The sequence below is a fragment of the Euprymna scolopes genome, chromosome 31, assembly GCF_053919585.1.
Source record: "Euprymna scolopes isolate OS-2025 chromosome 31, ASM5391958v1, whole genome shotgun sequence".
Lineage (NCBI taxonomy): Eukaryota > Metazoa > Mollusca > Cephalopoda > Sepiida > Sepiolidae > Euprymna > Euprymna scolopes.
In genome coordinates, this window is record NC_136512.1 from 2,131,146 (window position 1) to 2,151,145 (window position 20,000).

General features: G+C 35.1%; 1 protein-coding gene across 3 annotated transcripts in view; it reads left to right on the top strand.

Moving 5' to 3' along the window:
* LOC145255586 (cysteine-rich motor neuron 1 protein-like) overlaps positions 1-20,000 on the top strand; it is a 238,147-nt gene that overhangs the window by 176,625 nt on the left and 41,522 nt on the right. For all 3 annotated transcript variants that reach the window (XM_080114064.1, XM_080114063.1, XM_080114062.1), the window contains exons 4-5: positions 6,039-6,144; positions 10,810-10,934. In XM_080114064.1, coding sequence (XP_079970190.1) covers positions 6,039-6,144; positions 10,810-10,934 — 231 coding nt within the window. The remainder of the gene's footprint in view (positions 1-6,038; positions 6,145-10,809; positions 10,935-20,000) is intronic.

Consider the following 20,000-nt stretch of genomic DNA (forward strand, 5'->3'; position numbering starts at 1 on the left):
AAAGAATAGACATGCTTGCAATCTTTATCGCTACAAGCTGTTCTGAATGTTTCCGTGAAACTGCTGGTATCGATGGACGATCTAACTAACAATTTTTCGGTCGATGTAACCGACCTTCTTCAGGTGTATCGTTCTGTCGAACTCGGGAATCAACACGAAATTTCGAACGGAACCCTATATCTAATCTACGGGGGTAACATGTTCTACGTTCTGTTAGCCATGAGCAATTAGAAGTCTTTAATAATTCGCAAGAGCCCGTGGCGTAACGGATAAACTGGGTAAAATTCAATTGTAAGTAAACTCTTCTGGCAGTCGAAGGTTCAATCTTCAGTGGGGGGGGGCATACGAAGAATGCAATTTCGAATTGCTGTTTTGAAGTGATTCTACTTTACTCTAGCTTTCTATTATGAAATTTGGTCATCTTTCATTCGCCTGAGCTCCGTACTTCAAGTGGCTTCATGTCTTGTCTTATATAAGATAAACTATCGAAAACGAATCGCGAGTCTCGTTCACATTTACTATAACATTTATATAATTTATGATCGTTGCTTTTCGTAAGCTTTTGTAAACAATTTACGAAAATTACCGAACAATCCCGATGCGTATATAATGTATATGTACATCTGTACGTTTACTTGCGTGACGTCTTTATTTTATTTTATTTATTTGTTTCGTTTTCTTCTTTATTTATGTTTACGCATTATTTTGTGTGTGTCTGGCTCCAATGGAGAATGTTCTCTTTTTTTCGAAACAAACCATTGCGTAAAAGAGTAATTCAAATCAAAGAATAATCGGCGATGTTTGATGTTTAACGAAGCGTTTCAAACTAAATTCTAAACATATTGTGATGTAAGTAGTAGTAGTAGTAGTAGTAGTAGTAGTAGTAACAGTAGTGGCATTGGTTTTCTTATCAGCTCACTAGAAATTCTCACACAGGTCTATCAATGAGCGCTCATTGATACTAACCAGTGGTATTCCCTGGAGTCTGGGCGACTACAAGTCTTCCCAGATTTCCAGTATTCTCCACCTTTTTCGATAACCTCTTCAAATGATATTGCGTTATCGCAACAGCCGTTTACTATTGATTTATCAACAGCAATAACAATTGGTCTTCATTGGAATTTGGGTGGCAATAATGCTCCCAAATATCTCAGTTATCTTCGCATTCATCCAGTGGAGATCTGGCTAGAGCTTTTTTCTTCCTAGCCTTTCCATCCTCCTCCTCCTCTCGTTCATCTTCATCATCGTCATCATCATCATCATCATCATCATCACTCAGAATAAGTTTTTATATTAATTATGACTCACTGACAATAAGTGACAGCAAGTCTCCCCAGATTTCCAGCATTCTTCGCTTCTTTTGATAACCGTTGCAAATCATTTTTCGTTATCGCAACAGCCCTTTACAACTGATTACTCACTGGAAATGATCATCAATCTTCTCTGCAAAATTGGGTATAACAAGCCCTTGAGATCCTAATACTCATCGTATCCTTCTAGTGGAGGTCTGGTTGGTGCTCTCTTTCCTCGGTCTTTTCATCCGTCCCGACTCTTCACAATCATTGGTGTTGCATTGGGTAGTTTCAGTTCTATGTGGTCATGTGATGTTCTTCCTGTGTTTTTGTTTTTTTATATATTTGGGAGATTTTAATTTTTTTTCTTTTATTTTTTTTTTTTTTTGCAAATTTATCCCTTTTTTATTATTGTGGCGATGGGACAGGGAACGGAACTAAATAGACAGTGTGGAATCTATAAAGTTAAAAAAAAAATTTTTTTACAGCAGTGGTTAGTGCAACAGGCCAATCGTGGCAGCAATACTCCATGCATAGGTAAATGGTAGCTTTAAAAATGTAAAGGATGCTGGCAGGTGTGAGAGGTTTTCTAGTTTAATAAAAGGGAACCCTTTCTTTGCAGTGGACTTGGAAGTATCTTCTATGTTCATGTTAACTCTGAATGATAGTCCAGAACGCTTAAACCTGACATCGTGTTTATTGCACAAGATGTGTAAGGTGGCCGTTACTCTCTAACTGTGTTCGTTACAGTCCAAACCTCTCTCGTACCCCGACGCCGTCTGGTACCGTCGAAAAGGAACAAAAAAAAAAAAATTCGACTCGTCTTTTTTTCTCTGTCTTGCAAATGGCATTTATTAAAATTATTTTCCAAACAACGCTTGTTTCTTGTTTTTTTTTCTGTTTATTTTATTATCTTGAGATTAACAAAACCCTGCCGTCTCGGCATCAGCTTAAGTGTCTCCTACCACAACCACGGGGCCACACGTCCATCTCACCCGAATCGCGTTTTTCTTTCTTTTCGACCACAAGCCGACTGTATACATCCATCTTTTTCGATGCGCACTTTGCTTCTCCTCTCTTTCTGACAACATAAGTCCTTTATTCCTTTATTTTGTCATACAAGGTCGCATACACTTGTTAATTTGCATATGTGCTATTTTCGTATACTGCTGCTAATATCTTCGTAAGTCAGCTATCTTACAGCTCTTGCTGATACTTCCCCACGCGCTCATACACGCTGTTACAGATGGAGAGAGTAGCAACTCTAGTTAAAGTCAATGCCATAATGATGCTGGTTTAAACAGCGATAAGAGGGAGACGATAATTAAAAACCAAGGTCTTGTGTACGACATGAAAAGAAACTGGAATCTAAGGAGGGCGTGGGAGTTAGTGTGTGGTCGAGGAGACAGATGGGATGGATGGGGTTTATGACGGCGTTTAATAACGTACGATTTATTTAATAGAAGAGTGACTCAGAAACCGAAAGAAAAAAAAGCGGTCATTATGCAAAAGAGAAAAAACAGTGTTTCACTTTTTCTGGTTTGTTCCCAAAAAATGGTAAAGAGAAAGAGTCAATTCTTCGGTTGTATTCATTAGTCACGGAACGATACATTCTTCACATTGTTCGAATATTCAAAAGAAGCGATTGTCTTAAGGGCAAGGCGCCCTGGCCGGAAATTACTAAGAAAGCAACGCGTGTCCAAAAATGTACGGAACACAAATATATAAAAAGTAATTAGACAAAAAAATAAATAAATAAATAAATTAAAAAAATAAATAAATAAATAAATAAAATAATAATAATAATAATAATAATAATAATAATAATAATAATAATAATAATAATAATAAGCGACTGCTTGACAAATTGAGCGCTGCTTGTGCGGAGTTCGCACTGGTAATCAGTGTGAAGAAGACAGTTGTGATGCACCAGGGTGACGCATCACCAATCACCATCAATGGCCACGAACCAGAGACTGTCGAGAACTTTGCGTATCTTGGATCCAACATCAACAAGGGAGTATCCATTGAACAGGAGCTACAAACGCGCATAGATAGAGCAGCGTCTACTTCCAACCGACTACGTGAAAAAGCATGGTTCAATAAATACCTCACTTCTCGCACAAAATGCCGCATCTACGAATGCTGTGTTCTGAGTAGCCTACTGTGTGGAGCAGAGACTTGGACCACGTATGCTCGTCACGAGAAAAGACTGAACGTCTACCATCTCCGATGCTTGCGACATATGGGCATCAATTGGTGGGATAGAATCACCAACGAAGAGGTGATAAGACATGCCGGCAGCCGCTCCTTGTTTCAGACACTCAAGATACGACGATCGCGCTGGCTTGGACACCTGCGCAGAATGCCCGATGGCCGTCTCCCTAAAGATATCCTCTACAGCGAACTGGCAAATGGATCAAGAAGCCGCGGTCGCCCGGTGCTGCGCTTTAAAGATGTGGCCAAACGGGATCTGATCGCTCTTGGCATCGATGTGTATGTGTGGGAGGAGCTAGCCGAAGATAGACCAGCATGGAGGTGTGCATTCAGTAAGGGTGGTGAAGGACTTGAGAACCTTTGGTTCGAGAGGCTGGCGCAGAGAAGACAAAACTAGTGACTACGTTTACTGTTGCTTGCATTAATCTTTCGTAGATTGCTTGCCATTATTTATTTAATAATAATAATAATAATATGAACCACATGCGTGAGCCAGACAAACTGCTGCAGAGGCAAAACATGAAGAAGCGTTACAGGGAATGAAGAAAATTGAAGCTGCATATCAACAAGTTCTACGTCCCCATCACGCATCCCCTCCCATTGTCCGATCGCCGCCCCCCACCCAAAAAAAAAGTGTGATACCAAATTGCCGAGAAGAGTCAAGGAGTATGGAAAGACCGAGGAGAGAGCGCTGACCAGACCTCCGCTGGACAAGCGCGAAGAGAACTGGAACCATGGAGAGGCTTAGTGCCACTCAAATTCCAGTATAGACCAATGGCCGCTGCCAGCGAGAAATCTATGGTGAGAGGCTGTTGCGATAACGCAAATTTATTCGTAAATGCTATCGAAGGAGATAGAGAGTGCTGGACGTCTGGGGAGACTAGTTGTCACTCAGCTTCCAGGGAACACCGCAGGTTTTCAATCAGATCTTTGATGACCTGTGTGAGAAGTCCATGTGAGATGATGATGATGATGATGATGATGATGATGATGATAATAATAATAATAATAATACGTTTTTGGGGTTCTTTTCAGAATTTTGCAAGTGAGGATTGCAATTTTACCATTAGTTCACGACAAATTAAGACATGACAAATGTACGATATAGCACGAAAACTGCTCCTGTTGATTCTCTATTTGTGTGACATTTAGGTACGACAAATTAAGGCACGACGAATGAAGGCGCGAAAAATTAAGGCACGACATATGCCTTCGGCTGTTTATCTGTTTGTTTTTCGTTTGCTTTTGTTCGTTTGTTCGTCTTTTGTTTGTTTCTATCTTTGTTTGTTTGTTTGTTTCTTTCTTTCTTTGTCTTTATTTCTTTGTTTATTTTCTGTTTGTCTGTTTTCGCTTTTGTAAAAAATAAAGAAAAAATATCTACTTTTTTTAGATATTGTACATGCTATTTTTCTTTTTAAATAGTAATTTTTTACAAAATAAAAAAGAATGACAATGACAAAAAATATTTAATTCCCCCAAAATCTTGCCCCACCCCCCACTTTTTTTTTTAGGGAGACTATTTTTTTCAAAAATGTACGAGACAAAAATAAATAGAAAAAATATTCCCTGAAGTTAAAAAAAATATTTATATTTTTTATTGTAAATGTTTTGTTCTTATAGTCAGTGTTTATATTGTTTGTTTGTTTGTTTGTTTGTTTGTTTTTATTGTTTGTTTGTATGTTTGTTTGTTTTTTGTTTTTAACAGCAAATGACAATGGAAAGTAAATATATTAACAAATTAAACTATAAAAAGCATTTTTTCACAAAAAATTTAGGCAAAAAAAAAAGCGGGAATAGCAGTCCGTGTAAATTAAAATTGGTTGCTTCTTGCGAGTTTTGGCATAGAAGTCTCGGCTTGCTCGAATGACGTATTTAAATATCACAAGAATAGACAATCTGCAGGAGTTGGTTGTCGTACCTTTGTTGTGGCTTCATTTGTCGTACATAATTATTAAAACCCGTGATGATTGGCCGTTTGTATTACTTGGATTATTACGTCTACTATTCTCATCTTGAATCATATTCTTACAACGTTTTGGCCGATGTAAGCTCCGAACTTCTTCGGGCACATCTTGTCGAACCCGGCATCAGTATATAACCTTGAAAACTATATAAAAAAAAATTTAATTTAACTTTTAGTCGTCTGTTGGAAAATTATTTTGTCAGTAATTTATTAAATCTCTTGTATTTGCCGAATCAACTTACTTTCTCAAATTCACAATAGTTCTAGGTTTTCCTGCATCATTGTTTACTTGTTGTTTACTATGAAACGCTATTTCGGGAATTTAAAAACAAAAACAGTATATATAACCTTGGCTCCCCAGAATTTTTAATTGAACACCACCTCCCTTAAACAAAAGAACCAAAAATATCCCGAATATTGGTGACAGAGGTCAATTAGTTCAACCTATTCATGTTATTAAAACAGTTTTCATGACTTCAAAAAATATATGTTTTGTGTTTATAGAGAGAGAGATAGAGAACCTACATATATTATATCGATTTTGCATTTGTCTTTTTTCTTTTCAGAGAAGTGCGCTGATGTAATCTGTGATGAGCAAAAAGCCTGCCCATTGGATAGTGTAAAAGTGTCTCAAGGATTATCCGAAGATGGTTGCTGCTACACTGACCCAATGTAAGTTTAATCGACATAATATTTTCAATTTTAAATGCTATCTTGCAGCAAAGATGCAACTGGGTTTCCCGGGACTATGGCTAGAGAATTTTACCGAAACAATCAATTTCGACTCCCTATATCATGACTTTAAAATTACAGATACAAATTTACATCTTTATCGTTAAATGGCGGCGGTTCCCAACACTTACGGAAAACTACAGCAGCAGCAGCAGCAGCAGTAGTAGTAGTAGTAGTAGTAGTAGTAGTAGTAGTAGTAAAATAATCTAATATATTACGAAAGGTATAAAATTAGGTAACCTAATTACTATGCATATATTTTTTTACCCGTCTTAGAACTATATATATATATACAAACATATATATATATACATACTTATACATATATATATATACTTATACATATATATACTTATACATATATATATACTTATACACATATATATACTTATATATATACTTATACATATATATATACTTATATATATACTTATACATACATATATACTTATACATACATATATATATATTCATACATATATATATACTTATACACATATATATATACTTATACATACATATATATACTTATGCATACATATATATATACTTATGCATATATATATACTTATGCATACATATATATATATATACTTATGCATACACATATATATATACTTATGCATACACATATATATACTTATGCATACATATATATATATACTTATGCATACACATATATATATACTTATGCATACATACATACATATATACTTATGCATACATACATACATATATATATATATATATATATATATATATATATATATATATATATATATATATATATATATATTATTTGTATATAATTTGCTTTTCTTATTCTTGCAATAAATTTATTGATATAAGTTAGCTCCTCTGGAGCTTTTTGAAAAGCTTTCTACCTTTTTACGTATGTATTATCGTCCACGTTTTGCCCGGTCGTAAAATACGCTTAAATATGATATTTTAATTTGTCCAAATTTCGTTTATATTTTGATATCGTGATTTCAAAAGTTTTATTTAGAAAAAGTATTTGGGTGCCATCAGCTAGAATCGAAAACGAAACTGCAGCATTCAAAGCTGGTGACGTTACCACTGTATTAACGTGACACACGTATAAACCGATTAAAAATTAAAAATAAACTAAGATGAACACACAAAATGTTTAACGATTTTCTCAATTTTTACCCGTTTTCGACCCCTTAAAAACTATTTTAACCGGCTAAAGACCCATAAAAGAACGGCCCGTAGAAAATCCAATCATTTGAGGCCCCTTTCGCCGCTCTGCGACTTTTAGTTTCGGGGGAGATAGAGTTTGAAAATATGGAGACAGACAGATATATAGCCGTTTATGTATTAGAATTCTGAAATGCAAGAAAAAAAAAACATGGTGCAATGCTTTTTTCCATGTGTAAACAAAAACCAACGTTGGCGGTTTTAATACTTTGATTAAATGGCAAAAGCCACAGAAAAACTTAGATCACTCTCTCAACCAAACGCTAGAAAAAGTTTAATCTTGTGGTTTCTTATATTTGATATCATCACCATATGAATCCGAAGATTCTATTGTTGGCATTGGTTTCCCCGATGTTTTTTTTTTAGTCAGAATTCTTTCTAGAAAGACATCGGGTACTTACGGAAGAGATAACGTTAAGGCTGACAACTTTTAACAGTAAAAGCAACTTTTGTGGAAGGAACTGGAAACGAAACTGAAACATTCAGATCGTCAGTCTGTGTCGTTAACCACTTGACTATTGTTACCTCCCAATTCTCAACATGTATGTTATTCTTACAGCGTTTCAGCCGATGTAACCTCCAACCTTTTTTTGTTTTTTCGGGTGCATCCTGTTGAGTTAGGGACTACTGTTCCCGACATGAATGTTTGTACTAAAATGATCTGGCACATTTGTAGGTAAAAAAAAAAATGAAATAATCTTCTCTATCTTCTCTTCTATCTATCTTCTATCTATTCTTCTATCTATCTATCTATATAAATAAAATGAACTCATTTTTTCCCGTCGGATTTTGACATTAATAGGATTAAAAATCAAGATATTTCATGCAAATATAATATGCACAAACGGCAGAACAATATCTGAGGTGTGTTATAGGCTTATTATTTCTCAAATTCCTCGATAATCTTAGATTTCTATACTTTTTCTGCTGAGAAGTCACGGCCAAAATCGGTTAAGATCAATGGAAGTGGTAAAATATTTTCTCTCTAATAAATTCCTCCTCCCCCTGCCACCACTTAACACCGTTTGGGGATCGTTCACAAGGAACAGTTGAGAAGAGAACACCGGTTTGGCTTCGTAGTTCTTTCATGTGAAGTTATTTAAAATCACTAAACTAAGCTGCAGTGCTCTGTGGCGTAGTGGTTAGCGTGCTGGACAATTCACATTATATTTTCACGTTCGCGCCGACCTACCGTAGTCGTTTTTTTTTTTTTTTTTTTCTAAACAACTGGAATGGACTTTTCTTGGTGGCCGAACTGTTAACGTTGCAGATGTTTTTTTTTTTGTTGTTTTTTTTTTCACACTTTATTTTCCTACTTTTACTCATGACTCCGGGTTTGATCCTTCCTACTTACCTACCATAATATTTTTTTAAACTCCACCCCCCCCGTCCCGGAAACAAACACTCGGGCAACGCCGGGTACCCCCGCTAGTAATTAAATAAAATTATTTTTTTAAAAAAAACGTACATAGAATGCCATTTCATTTTAATTAGAACAAAATTCATCTATTTTTTGTATTTATGCATTTTCTTTTTGAAGGAAATATTCCCGTATCATTTGATTTCTTTGCGTGGTGATATTGGTTGGCCCACAAGATCGCATGAACTAAACTCCTGCGATTTTTTTTCTTATGGGAATATTTGAAGTTAAAAATATTCAGTCACTGCCCTTGATCTCTTGAAGAATTAAAAAGAATTATTCGTTCTGAAATTGCTGCTATTCCACCCGAAATGATCCAACGAGTTATTGAAAACTTGGAACGTTTGCAATCATGTCTGAGCAATGATGGAAAACATTTGACCGATTTAATATTTAAGATTGTGTGAAATAAAATGGCTTTTTACGTAAATTAAAAAATAAATAAATAAAATTATATTTTCTTTATTTAATTAATTTATTTTTTGGGCTAACAAATATGTTCCATCATTTTGGAACACCCCCTGTGTATATATATATGTGTGTGTGTGTGTGTGTGTGTGTGTGTGTGTGCATATATATATATATATATATATATATAATATATATATATATATATATATATATATATATATATCAAGCCAGGATCGTCGAGACCCGACTGTCCGTACGACGGTCAAGGCTTCTAACCATTACGCTAACCGGCAGCTGCAGTGCGGGTAGTGAATTAACGATGTTTTGACATGATCTGAAATACCTAAGCTCGATTTGTTTACGCAAAGAGCATCGCTTAATTCGCTTAATGGTAATTCGTGTATCACTTCCCAATTGTGCTCGACCTAAGATAGAGAGCATTATATATATATATATATATATATATATATAGAGAGAGAGAGAGAGAGAGAGAGAGAGAGAGAGAGAGAGAGAGAGAGAGGGATAGAGAGAGAGAGAGAAAGATACATACATACATACATATAAATATATATATAATTATTTACTATAATAATTATTAAATACCTACAGCTAAATACATACGTACATTTAAAAAATATAAAATTATATTTTCTTCATTTAATTATTATTTAACTTTTTTTATTATTTTATTTATTTATTTATTTATATATTTATTTATTTATTTATTTATTTATATATTTGCCAACAAATGTGTCCAATCATTTTGGAAACCCCCCCCCCCCGTACTTATTCCTATCCCACCGCGAGAAATGTGGCACAAGTGTCAGAAAGTAGAATTGAAAAGTCAGCAACCCATAGAAGGAGCACTGACTCTGCAAAAGATGCATGAGTAGCCCCCTCAGCATCCCCGACAGAGACGCCTCGGGCGATCAATATTAAACTAACCTCTTTTCAACACACCTTATCAAAAATTCAACGACGCATCTCTGCTTCTTTCGCACGTCTATGAGAGCGGTTGCTTTTCTTAGAGTCCCATGTTCTTAATATCTGCAACAGAGAGATGAAACATTGAAATCATGAATGCATTAGTTCAGTCATAATAACAATGCAATTTGCAATCCTCTCTGGCCGATAAATCGATAGAATAAGAAAAAATAGGAGGCATTACTTTTCGAAATCCCCTCCAATTATAAATAATTTTAGACTTCTAGCCAATGATGGAACAAGAACTATACATTCTGCGGATATTAAATGAAGGGTTCCGTTTGGAATTCCGTAGAGATTCTGACAAGTTTGACAAGACACACTTGAAGAAGGTTGGAGGTTACATCGACCCAGCAGTAGTTCGAATACTCCAAATATTGCAAACTTTTGTGTGTGTGTGTTTTTTTTTTGTGTTTTTTTTCTTGTGTTTTTTTTTTTTGTTTTGTTTTTTGGTTTGTTTTTTTTGTTTGTTTTTTTTGGGGTTTGTTTTTGTTTTTTGTTTTTTTGTTTTGGTTTTGTTTTTTTGTTTTTTGTTGTTGTTGTTTTTTACTCTGGTTATTTATTTATTGCAGTTGTGTTTGCCCGAGTCGTGAGAAATGTGTTCCGGTTGAATGTCGCCTTCATTTTAATATAATGGTCGTTGAAAAAGCGACCAGACAGCCGGGCTCCTGCTGTGATAAGTTCAAGTGCGTAAGCAGTAAGTATTCTCGGATATTTCCGTTTCATTCCAACACATTTTTTACCTATGTATGATATTAAAGTACACAGTTTTTATTGTGAGGAATTAAAATTAACTAGCAGGGACACCCGGCGTAGCCTAGTCGTAAAATATGCTTAAATATAACATTTTAATTTATGCAGATTTCTTATATATTATTATAGAGTCAATTTTCTATTGATTCTTATATATTATTATAGAGTCAATTTTCTATCGATTCTTATATATTATTATAGAGTCAATTTTCTATCGATTCTTATATATTATTATAGAGTCAATTTTCTATCGATTCTTATATATTATAAAGTTGTGATTTCAAAAATAAAAAATATATCCAGATGCTTTGGGTGCATGAGCTTGAATCGAAACCGAAACCAAAACTTATGACCAATATATATATATATATAGAAAAACTAGCAATTAGTAAAAACCTGAAGAAGGTGCTCAATACTATTGCAGAGCAAATATATATATATATTTTTTTATTGCCGTTTATTACCGTTTTATCTGTTTTAGTTACACGTGTTTCTGCTGCCGGATCGTATTCACGATCCAGCAACTTCGTCAGACTTGAACAGAAGTGGTTATTCTTATTTAGAAGGGGTTTTTAAAATCATAATAGCCACTTCTGTTCAAGTCTGACGAAGTTGCTGGATCGTGAATACGATCCGGTAGCAGAAACATGTGTAACCAAAGCAGATAAAACGATAATATATATATATATATATATATATATATATATATATATATATATATATAATTATTTTTTTACTATAATAATTAAATACCTACAGACACTAGTGTTTCATCCATGCAGGGTGTCACGATTACTACCAGTCGAACGATTCGAACCCCGTATCACGAGATATCTCTGGCTCGATTAGCGGAGACCTAATCCATTCGGCTACCATTAACCACTTGAAATAACGTTGAATGTTAAACATCTTAATTTTAAGTGTTCATTTACGTCAGTCAGACAGTGATCTAATCGTTATACGATGATCTACGCATAAGAGCTAAATTGACCGACTTTTAATTCAACTGAAAGTGCTCAACGATAAGAAACGAATTTCTTAAAAGGGCTGTCATAATTATTTTCTACTATAATAATTAAATACCTACAGACACTAGTGTTTCATCCTTATATATATACGCGTGTATATGCGTTACCCGGTCCTAAAATACACTTAAATGTGATATTTTAATTGGTATTTATTATTATAGATCCAATTTTCTATTGATTATTTTATTGTACCTAATATATAGTAGTGCCCTCACCTAGCGTGGCCCGATTGTAATATAATACATTTTAATTGATGCACATTTCGTATTTATTATTATAGAGGCTTATACTTCATTGATTATTATATTGTACCCAATATGTAGTAGTGATTTCAAAAGTAAAAAAAATATGACTTCGGTAGCAGTAGCTAGAATCGAAACCAAAATATGTCACTCTCCAGCTTTATACGTTACCTAAGTTCATACACACAAAAAATCTTTTTAAAAAATATTACGTTGTTAAAAATATACATGTATATTTGTGCGTCTGTAGAAATAACATGTTAAGTCGACTTACGCTTGCCAAGTTCCATTTTTTCTTCAATTTTGACCCCTTAGAACTTATTTTTACCGGCTAAAAAGAAACGAATTTGTTCCAAAAGTCCAAATCATCTACATATCAGGTTTCAAGTCTGTAGACCAAAAATTGACAGAGGAGTTTGGTAGAGACCGTTCTTCAAACAGATAGACAGACAAGGTCACTAAATGCAGTTATACTACGTATGACATTAAAGGACATAATTTTTGGTGATGAAAATTAAAAATAATTAAATTTATTAAACTAGAGTTACATTACGTTTTACACTGACGCATGTATAGTAGTGATGGGACGATTCTAATATTTTTCTCGGTTCCGATACCATTACCGATTCCGATTCTTTTCTTAAACATAAAAAATACACTTGGGGGAGGCGGGGATCTATAGATTTTAGTCTTAAATCAATAAATATTTATTACTAGCAGTGCAGCCCAGCTTTGCTCAGGCCCTATGTACTGTTAATAACTTTATGTGCATATGTATATGTGCATATGTATATACATATTAAAAAGTTTGACTCATGTCCAGGTAACCTACATCTAAAATTTCAAGTGTTTAGACCCAAATTGGTGAAAGAGTTTGGTAGAGTCTGCAAAGGTAAACTTTTTAAACTTTGACCTCTTGGCAGCCAAATTTTCGCCCAAAACTGATTTAAAAGCTTGCTGCATGTCTGAATACCCTTTATGTAAAATTTCAAATGTTTAGACCCAAAATTTGCTGAATAGTTTGCTAGACACTGCAAAGGACAAATCTTTTTAATTTTGACCCCCTGGCAGCCAAATTTTCGGCCAAAAACAGATTAAGAATCTTGCTCTATGTCTGAATACACTTTATGTAAAATTTCAAATGTTTAGACCAAAAATTGACTTAATAATTTGGTAGATACCGCAGAGGTCAATTTTTTTTTAACTTTGACCCCAATTTTGATCTCTTAACATTTAATATTTGGGGCTTAACTCAAATTAAAAAGTTTGATCCATGTTCAAGTAACCTACATCTAAAATTTCAAGACCCAAAATTGACAACGGACTTTTCTAGAGTTTTTCAAAGGTCAAATCGTTGAACTTTGACACCTTTACAGCCAAATTTCTGTCCGAAAACCAATTATAAAGATTTTCCCAAATCTCACGACCCCTTATGTCAAATCTCGAGTCTGTAGACTAAAAATTGACAGAATACTTTGGTAAAAAAATGTACACACACGCGCGCGCGCGCACACACACACGCACACACACATACACATACACACACAGGTAATTTTACTTTTTTAGATATATATATATTTTATTATTACTACCAGTAGCGGAAGATTTTGTTTTAAACAAAATCAAATAAAAATAGGAATCGTTTTTGGCATCGGAAATTAGTCACAATTTTTTTCCGATTCCCGATTCCGATTTCGATTAATCATCCCAGCACTAATATATAGCTTTTATGAAGTACATAGCTTTTATTATTAGAAATTAGTGATAAGAAATAAAATACCTAGAATTAAAGGGAGATAAATACAGTTCTACTACGCGGGATATTAAAAAAAAACATCGTGTAGTGATGTTACATTGTAAAAAGGGTCTGTCCCCTTTTTCATCTAAGTAAAAATAGAGAGATTTAGTTAAAATGAAAATGAAATAGAATAGACGAAATTCGAACCTCGTAATTTAGGTTTAGAAATAGATTACGAGAGAGAATTAGAAAATGGAATGTAAAAACAAACCATTGTTTAGCTTAGAGATAAAATAGTTTTAAGAAAAGGAATGTGCATTTGTCAATTCTGTTAATAAATTGAATTGAGGAATGCAACTATAGGATAATTTAATAAACATGTCTTTAACATTGAAAATATAGGTTACTGGAAATATAGGTTAAAATTCCTTTTGTAAACAAAGGAAAATGTTTTGGACACGCATTTTCAGAACACGTGAAAGAAGACACATGTTTTAACATGGGTATGACGTCATGGAAAATGGGAAGTTCTCGATATATATTTTTTTATTATTACATTTTCACCCCAACAAGGCAAATTGCCACTTTGGTGTAGGGGGCTACTATCAGGGGCAACAACTACTGGAGTACTATGTAGGGATTTTGGCAGCAAGATGTCGGTTCACGTTACACTTGAACTTCTGCAAGTCAGTATTGTTGGGGAAGCAGGGACCTGAAATGGAATTCCAGAGTCTAGCGGTTCTGGGGAAGAAACTATTGGAGTAAAAAGATCTTTTACATCTAGGGATCTCTACAGTGTGGGGGTGTCGGGTTTGTCGAGCGTGCTCACGTCGTGGGGGCACAAGTGATTGCAGTTCGTCAGAGCATTTACCACTAAAATACTTGTAGAAAAGGCAGAGGGATGCAACATTACGTCGATGGGACAGAAGCTGAAGCTTAGATGCCAGTTCAGGGCCTATCAGGTTTGCGACTCTCTTTTGAACCTTGTCAAGGGGCGAGAGACTAGTAGCAGATGCACCAGCCCAGATGTGACAGCAATACTCCATACATGGGCGAATGGTGGCCTTATAGAGGTACAGGATACTTTCGGGTGTTAGTAGTTGTCTAGCACGGTAGAGAGAGCCCACCTTTATTGCAGCGGCCCTGGCAATGCCTTCAATGTAATTGTTCCAACTCATGTTTCCTGTGAACGTTAGGCCAAGCAGTTTGAAAGATGTACTCTCAGATAAAGAGTCGTTGGCCATTGCTATAGGTGGTAGAGAGTGTTTCTTGTAATTATTGAATGAAACTAGTTTAGTCTTGGCAGCATTGAACGCGACCAACCACTTTTGTCCCCATTCTCCACAGATATAGTTAGAAACTTTAGAGTTAAGCAGGAGAGTCTGAGGATGACAGACGACAGTCTGGAGTCCAGAGATGGACAGTCGAACGTCTGGAAGCGAGACGGTCACCTTTGAAACATAGAATGTAAAACTTTGAATTCCTGACTAAGAAAACCACCGACCGGTCCATGGAAATAAACGCATCATGTGTTTTTATAAACGTCGTCTTTGTGTTGTAATTCTACCAAAAGGTAAAGTGAATATGTCTTATATACCCTGTGTTTTAAAATGTCTTCACATACACAATGTCTCTACATCTCATATCTACAATGTGAACACTAAAACTGTCTCAACACTGTCTCCTCACTCTAAGAGCTTCTACTACACTTCTAAGTATGAACATTTTATATATATGAATCTCTTCATAAAACGAACACAGAACGCAACATCTCTCTTAATAAGACTCTCTAAGACTCACTTTTAATAAGACTTCCTAACAACGAACAGTAACAACAAGAATAATAATAATAATAATAATAATGAAACCCCTATATAACAGTGATATCAGAACTACTTTTATACGCGCAGGGATTGTACCCCTTCGGCATAAGAATACACGTACACAATCATTGGACTTCAATATTAACAGCATGCCGTAACGAACATGTCTGATGTTATCTTGTATATATATGTGTGTGTGTGTGTGTGTGTGTGTGTGTGTGTGTGTGTGTGTGTGTGTGTGTGTGTGTGTGTGTGTGTGTGTGTGTTAATAAATCATTAATATTACAATAATGCCTCCGTTATAGCAACTCACTTTTACATTAAATTTTTTTTTTTTCGTTGTTTGTATCCCCGCTGCCAACGTGTAATTCTATGGCATAGCTTTTATTATAAGGAACTAGCGGGGGGCGTCGGTTGTAAAATACAGTTAAATAAAAAAAATAAAAAAAACTTGGGTACCACCAGCCAGAAGCGAAACCGAAAGCAAAATTTTGTAAGCAAAAAAAAAAAAATCGCATGGTGCACGCGAACTTTAAGTTCGTAAGCCAAAAATCAATCGATGGGACCACAACGACACAGATGCTATCACCTTGCAAATTTATCTTATTAAAATGAAAGAACGAAACGACCATTCGTGCATGCGCGATTTACAAACAGCATCGAAACCAACATTTTTATCTGATCCCCCTTTAAACAAAACGACATTTCTACATGAAATAATTGACGATTTTTTTTCTAATTTTTCGATATATTATGTGTCGAAGAAATCGCTTTTTCTAACGATCATGCCGCTTCAATGCGGAGGACAAAAGATTTTTAGCGAAAATACACACACACACACACACACACACAGACGGCTGCGATTTATATAATAGATTAGAAATAAGTAATAGATGTATTGAATTAAAGGGAGATAAATGCAGCTGTACTTCGTATAGAATTTAAGTAGGTAATTTTTAATGTTAAAAATTATGTCTCGGATAATAATCTTTCGTTCATTTTAGCTCGTCACACCATATAGCTTCAAGTTTTGTTTAGAATGACTTCCAAAAACAAAAGTGTAAAATATTTACATGGCAAGCCGCAATGGAACATTTGTACTTTACATAGTTGTCAAAGGTGATAACGTACGTTCAACAAAAGTATTCTTTTCTGGCGCAATGAGAAATGTTCAAACGCAGTTCCCTATTTAGAAACACGATTTTGTGGAAGGAAGTTTTCAAACATGGCGTCATGTTTGACATTATTTTTTTGACAATAATGGTTCTGACAAATCGTTTAAGCGCTTCAATTTACAAAAAAAAATAATATAATTGGAGTGTTGCATCGTTCTAGATTAAAAATTCTTTAGTTTAGTTTTTGAGTAAATAGCGCAATTACAATAGCTGTGCTTCAATTTGCGACCCATTGTTCGTGACATTATAGGATTTGCACGAAAACACCTTTGAAAAAATTATATAAATGAACAAACACCCACGCACTTAATTATATATATATATATATATATATATATATATATATATATATATATATATATATATATATAGTAAGTTATAAAATGTATATGGCGATTAAGCTACATTGAATATTCCGCGTTTCATCCACTCTAGGATTCTTCAGGCTTATGTAGCTTAATCGCCATATACATTTTATAACTTACTAACTAGCTCTACCTACGTATTGAGCACTTTTGAAGTAAATACTTAAAGTTTATGCATAATATATACTTTCGTATATTAATTTTATGTCAGTAAATTAAGTAGTTATATATATATATATATATATATATTGGAGGGAATTAGACGTGGAGTCTAAAAAGCAGAGTTTATTTTAATGTATTAGTAAATGTGTAAATGTATTAATGCTTTTAAAGGAAAACATTGCTCATTGTACTGTAGACATATAATATGCTCAATAAGTATAGATATCCTAGAGCTATATTAATCGTTTTACTCAACATCGTTTCCGAAACGATCGTACAATTGAGTTGATTTTGTTTGTTTTTCCTTTTGAAACTGATTTTTAATTCACAATTATGAATCGTTTTACTCAATATATATATATATATATATATATATATATATATATATATATATATATACACACAGTCGATGAACATCGAAAAAAAGGCAGCTGAAACAAGAGAGATAACCCTAAACCTTTGATATGGTCTGGTACGAAGATCTTCTCATAATAGTTTAATCATATCGGGCAAATATTCAATATAATCAGATCCTTCTTAAATTAAAGAAAAATTCAAATTATTTTCGATGTACGTCCAAACACGATGATATAAATGTGGATGTCTCTCTGGAATCGATCCTTTATTATTCCTGATATTCATAAAGGACATCCCTGATGAAATTGTGTAAGAGATGGGCACATTTGCTGATGACACTACGTTCCATAACAGATACAAAGTAAAAGCGAGTGAATACATATCAAAGGTAATGGCTGGAATTTTAAAGGGAGATCTTCAATCTGCAGTGGAATAGGAACGTAAATGGATTGTAATTTTTGATACTGTCAAAACTAAGCTTCTTTCTTTAACAATTATGAAAGAAACACCTTCTCGATTAACGATAGCCATGATTAAATACACTCTATCTTCAAACTAATTGGCTTAACATTCACAAGCAACATGAATTGGAACAAATACATTGAGGACATTGCCAAGGCTGCTGCAGCGAAGGTGGGCTCTATCTACCGTGCTAGAAAACTAATCACACTGGACAGTACCATGTAACACTACAATGTCACTATTTGCTCATGCATGGAGTATTGTTGCCATTTTCTGAACGCATATGCCACTACTCTCTCTCTCTCTCTCTCTCTCTCTCTCTCTCTCTCTCTCTCTCTCAAAGACAGGGTTTAAAATGTCTTAAAACTAATAGGTCCCACACTATCAACCAAACTCCAGCCTCTATCCCATCGCCACAATGGTACATCACTGTACCTATTTTTCAAGTACTTTAATGGAATGTGCTCTGACGAACTCTTAGAACTTGTGTTCCCTCAACGCAAATTACCCGACAAGCAGCCAAATTTCACCTCTTTACTGTTAAGGTCCCTTAATACCAGAAAGTCCCTACATACCGGAAAGTCTTCTACTCCTAATAGTTTTTTCCCCTGGTACTCCTGCACTTCCTTCTTCGTCCCCTATTTCCCTTTTTGTGCAGGGTGGAACGATAAAATTGTCGCCCTAGAAAAGATTCCATTTCCGTTTGATTAAAAAAGGGTGTTTTGTTGCAGACCACCTACTAGTTGGCCAGTTGTGCAAAAATTCCAAGAGCGATAGGAGCCTTCTATCATGTCTGAAAGTGACACAATGTTCAACGAGCGAGATCGGAAATGTGCCGATGTACTACCATGACAACAGGACCATTGCCAGCATTCTCAAAATGCAAACCCGAACGGTTCTAACCCTTGAGGGCACAGCTCAACGAAGTTTCCGCCATGGTTATTGTTTTTTGGTGTGATTTCAAGTGAGAGCCACATCATGCCACCTCACATCTTTGAAGTCAGCTTGAAAGCCAACACCAAAGTGTACCTGGATGCGCTAAAGAGTGTGCTGATCCCATGGTTCAATCAGGTGGCCGCTGGCAGGTCTTGGGTGTAACAGCAGAACTTGGCATCGGCCCACAAATCTAAAGAAACCCAGGCTTGGCTTCAGAAGGAATGCTACCACTTTGTACCCCGTTCCTTCCCCGACCTGAACCTGCTGGACTACTTCGATTGGTCACACGTCGAGAACATCACCAACATGACCTCCCACAACACCAAAGCTGCCATCTGGCGAGTATTCGCAGGCGCTTGTGGAAAAGGCATGCTTCCAGTTCCGGACCCTATCGAGGTGGTGATTGAGGCTGAAGGCGGTTACATTAAATAGATGTCAGCTCTATTACATAATCAAGTTACTTGAATTTATTTTTTCAATAAAAGTTTAAAATAATAGTTTTGTTATTTGAAGTCGACAAATTCATCATTCCACTTTTTATTGTTTTTTGTTTTTGTTTTTTTGTTTTTTTACACGGTGGTGGGAGTTGGGGAGAATGGAGAAGGGCGAGATAAAAAGAGAGAGGGTTAAAAAAAATTGGGAAAGAGAGAAAAACATGAGAAATAGAGAGAGGAGGAAGGGAGAGGGGGTAAGAGGGATTAATTTTGATTAATGTCTTCAGG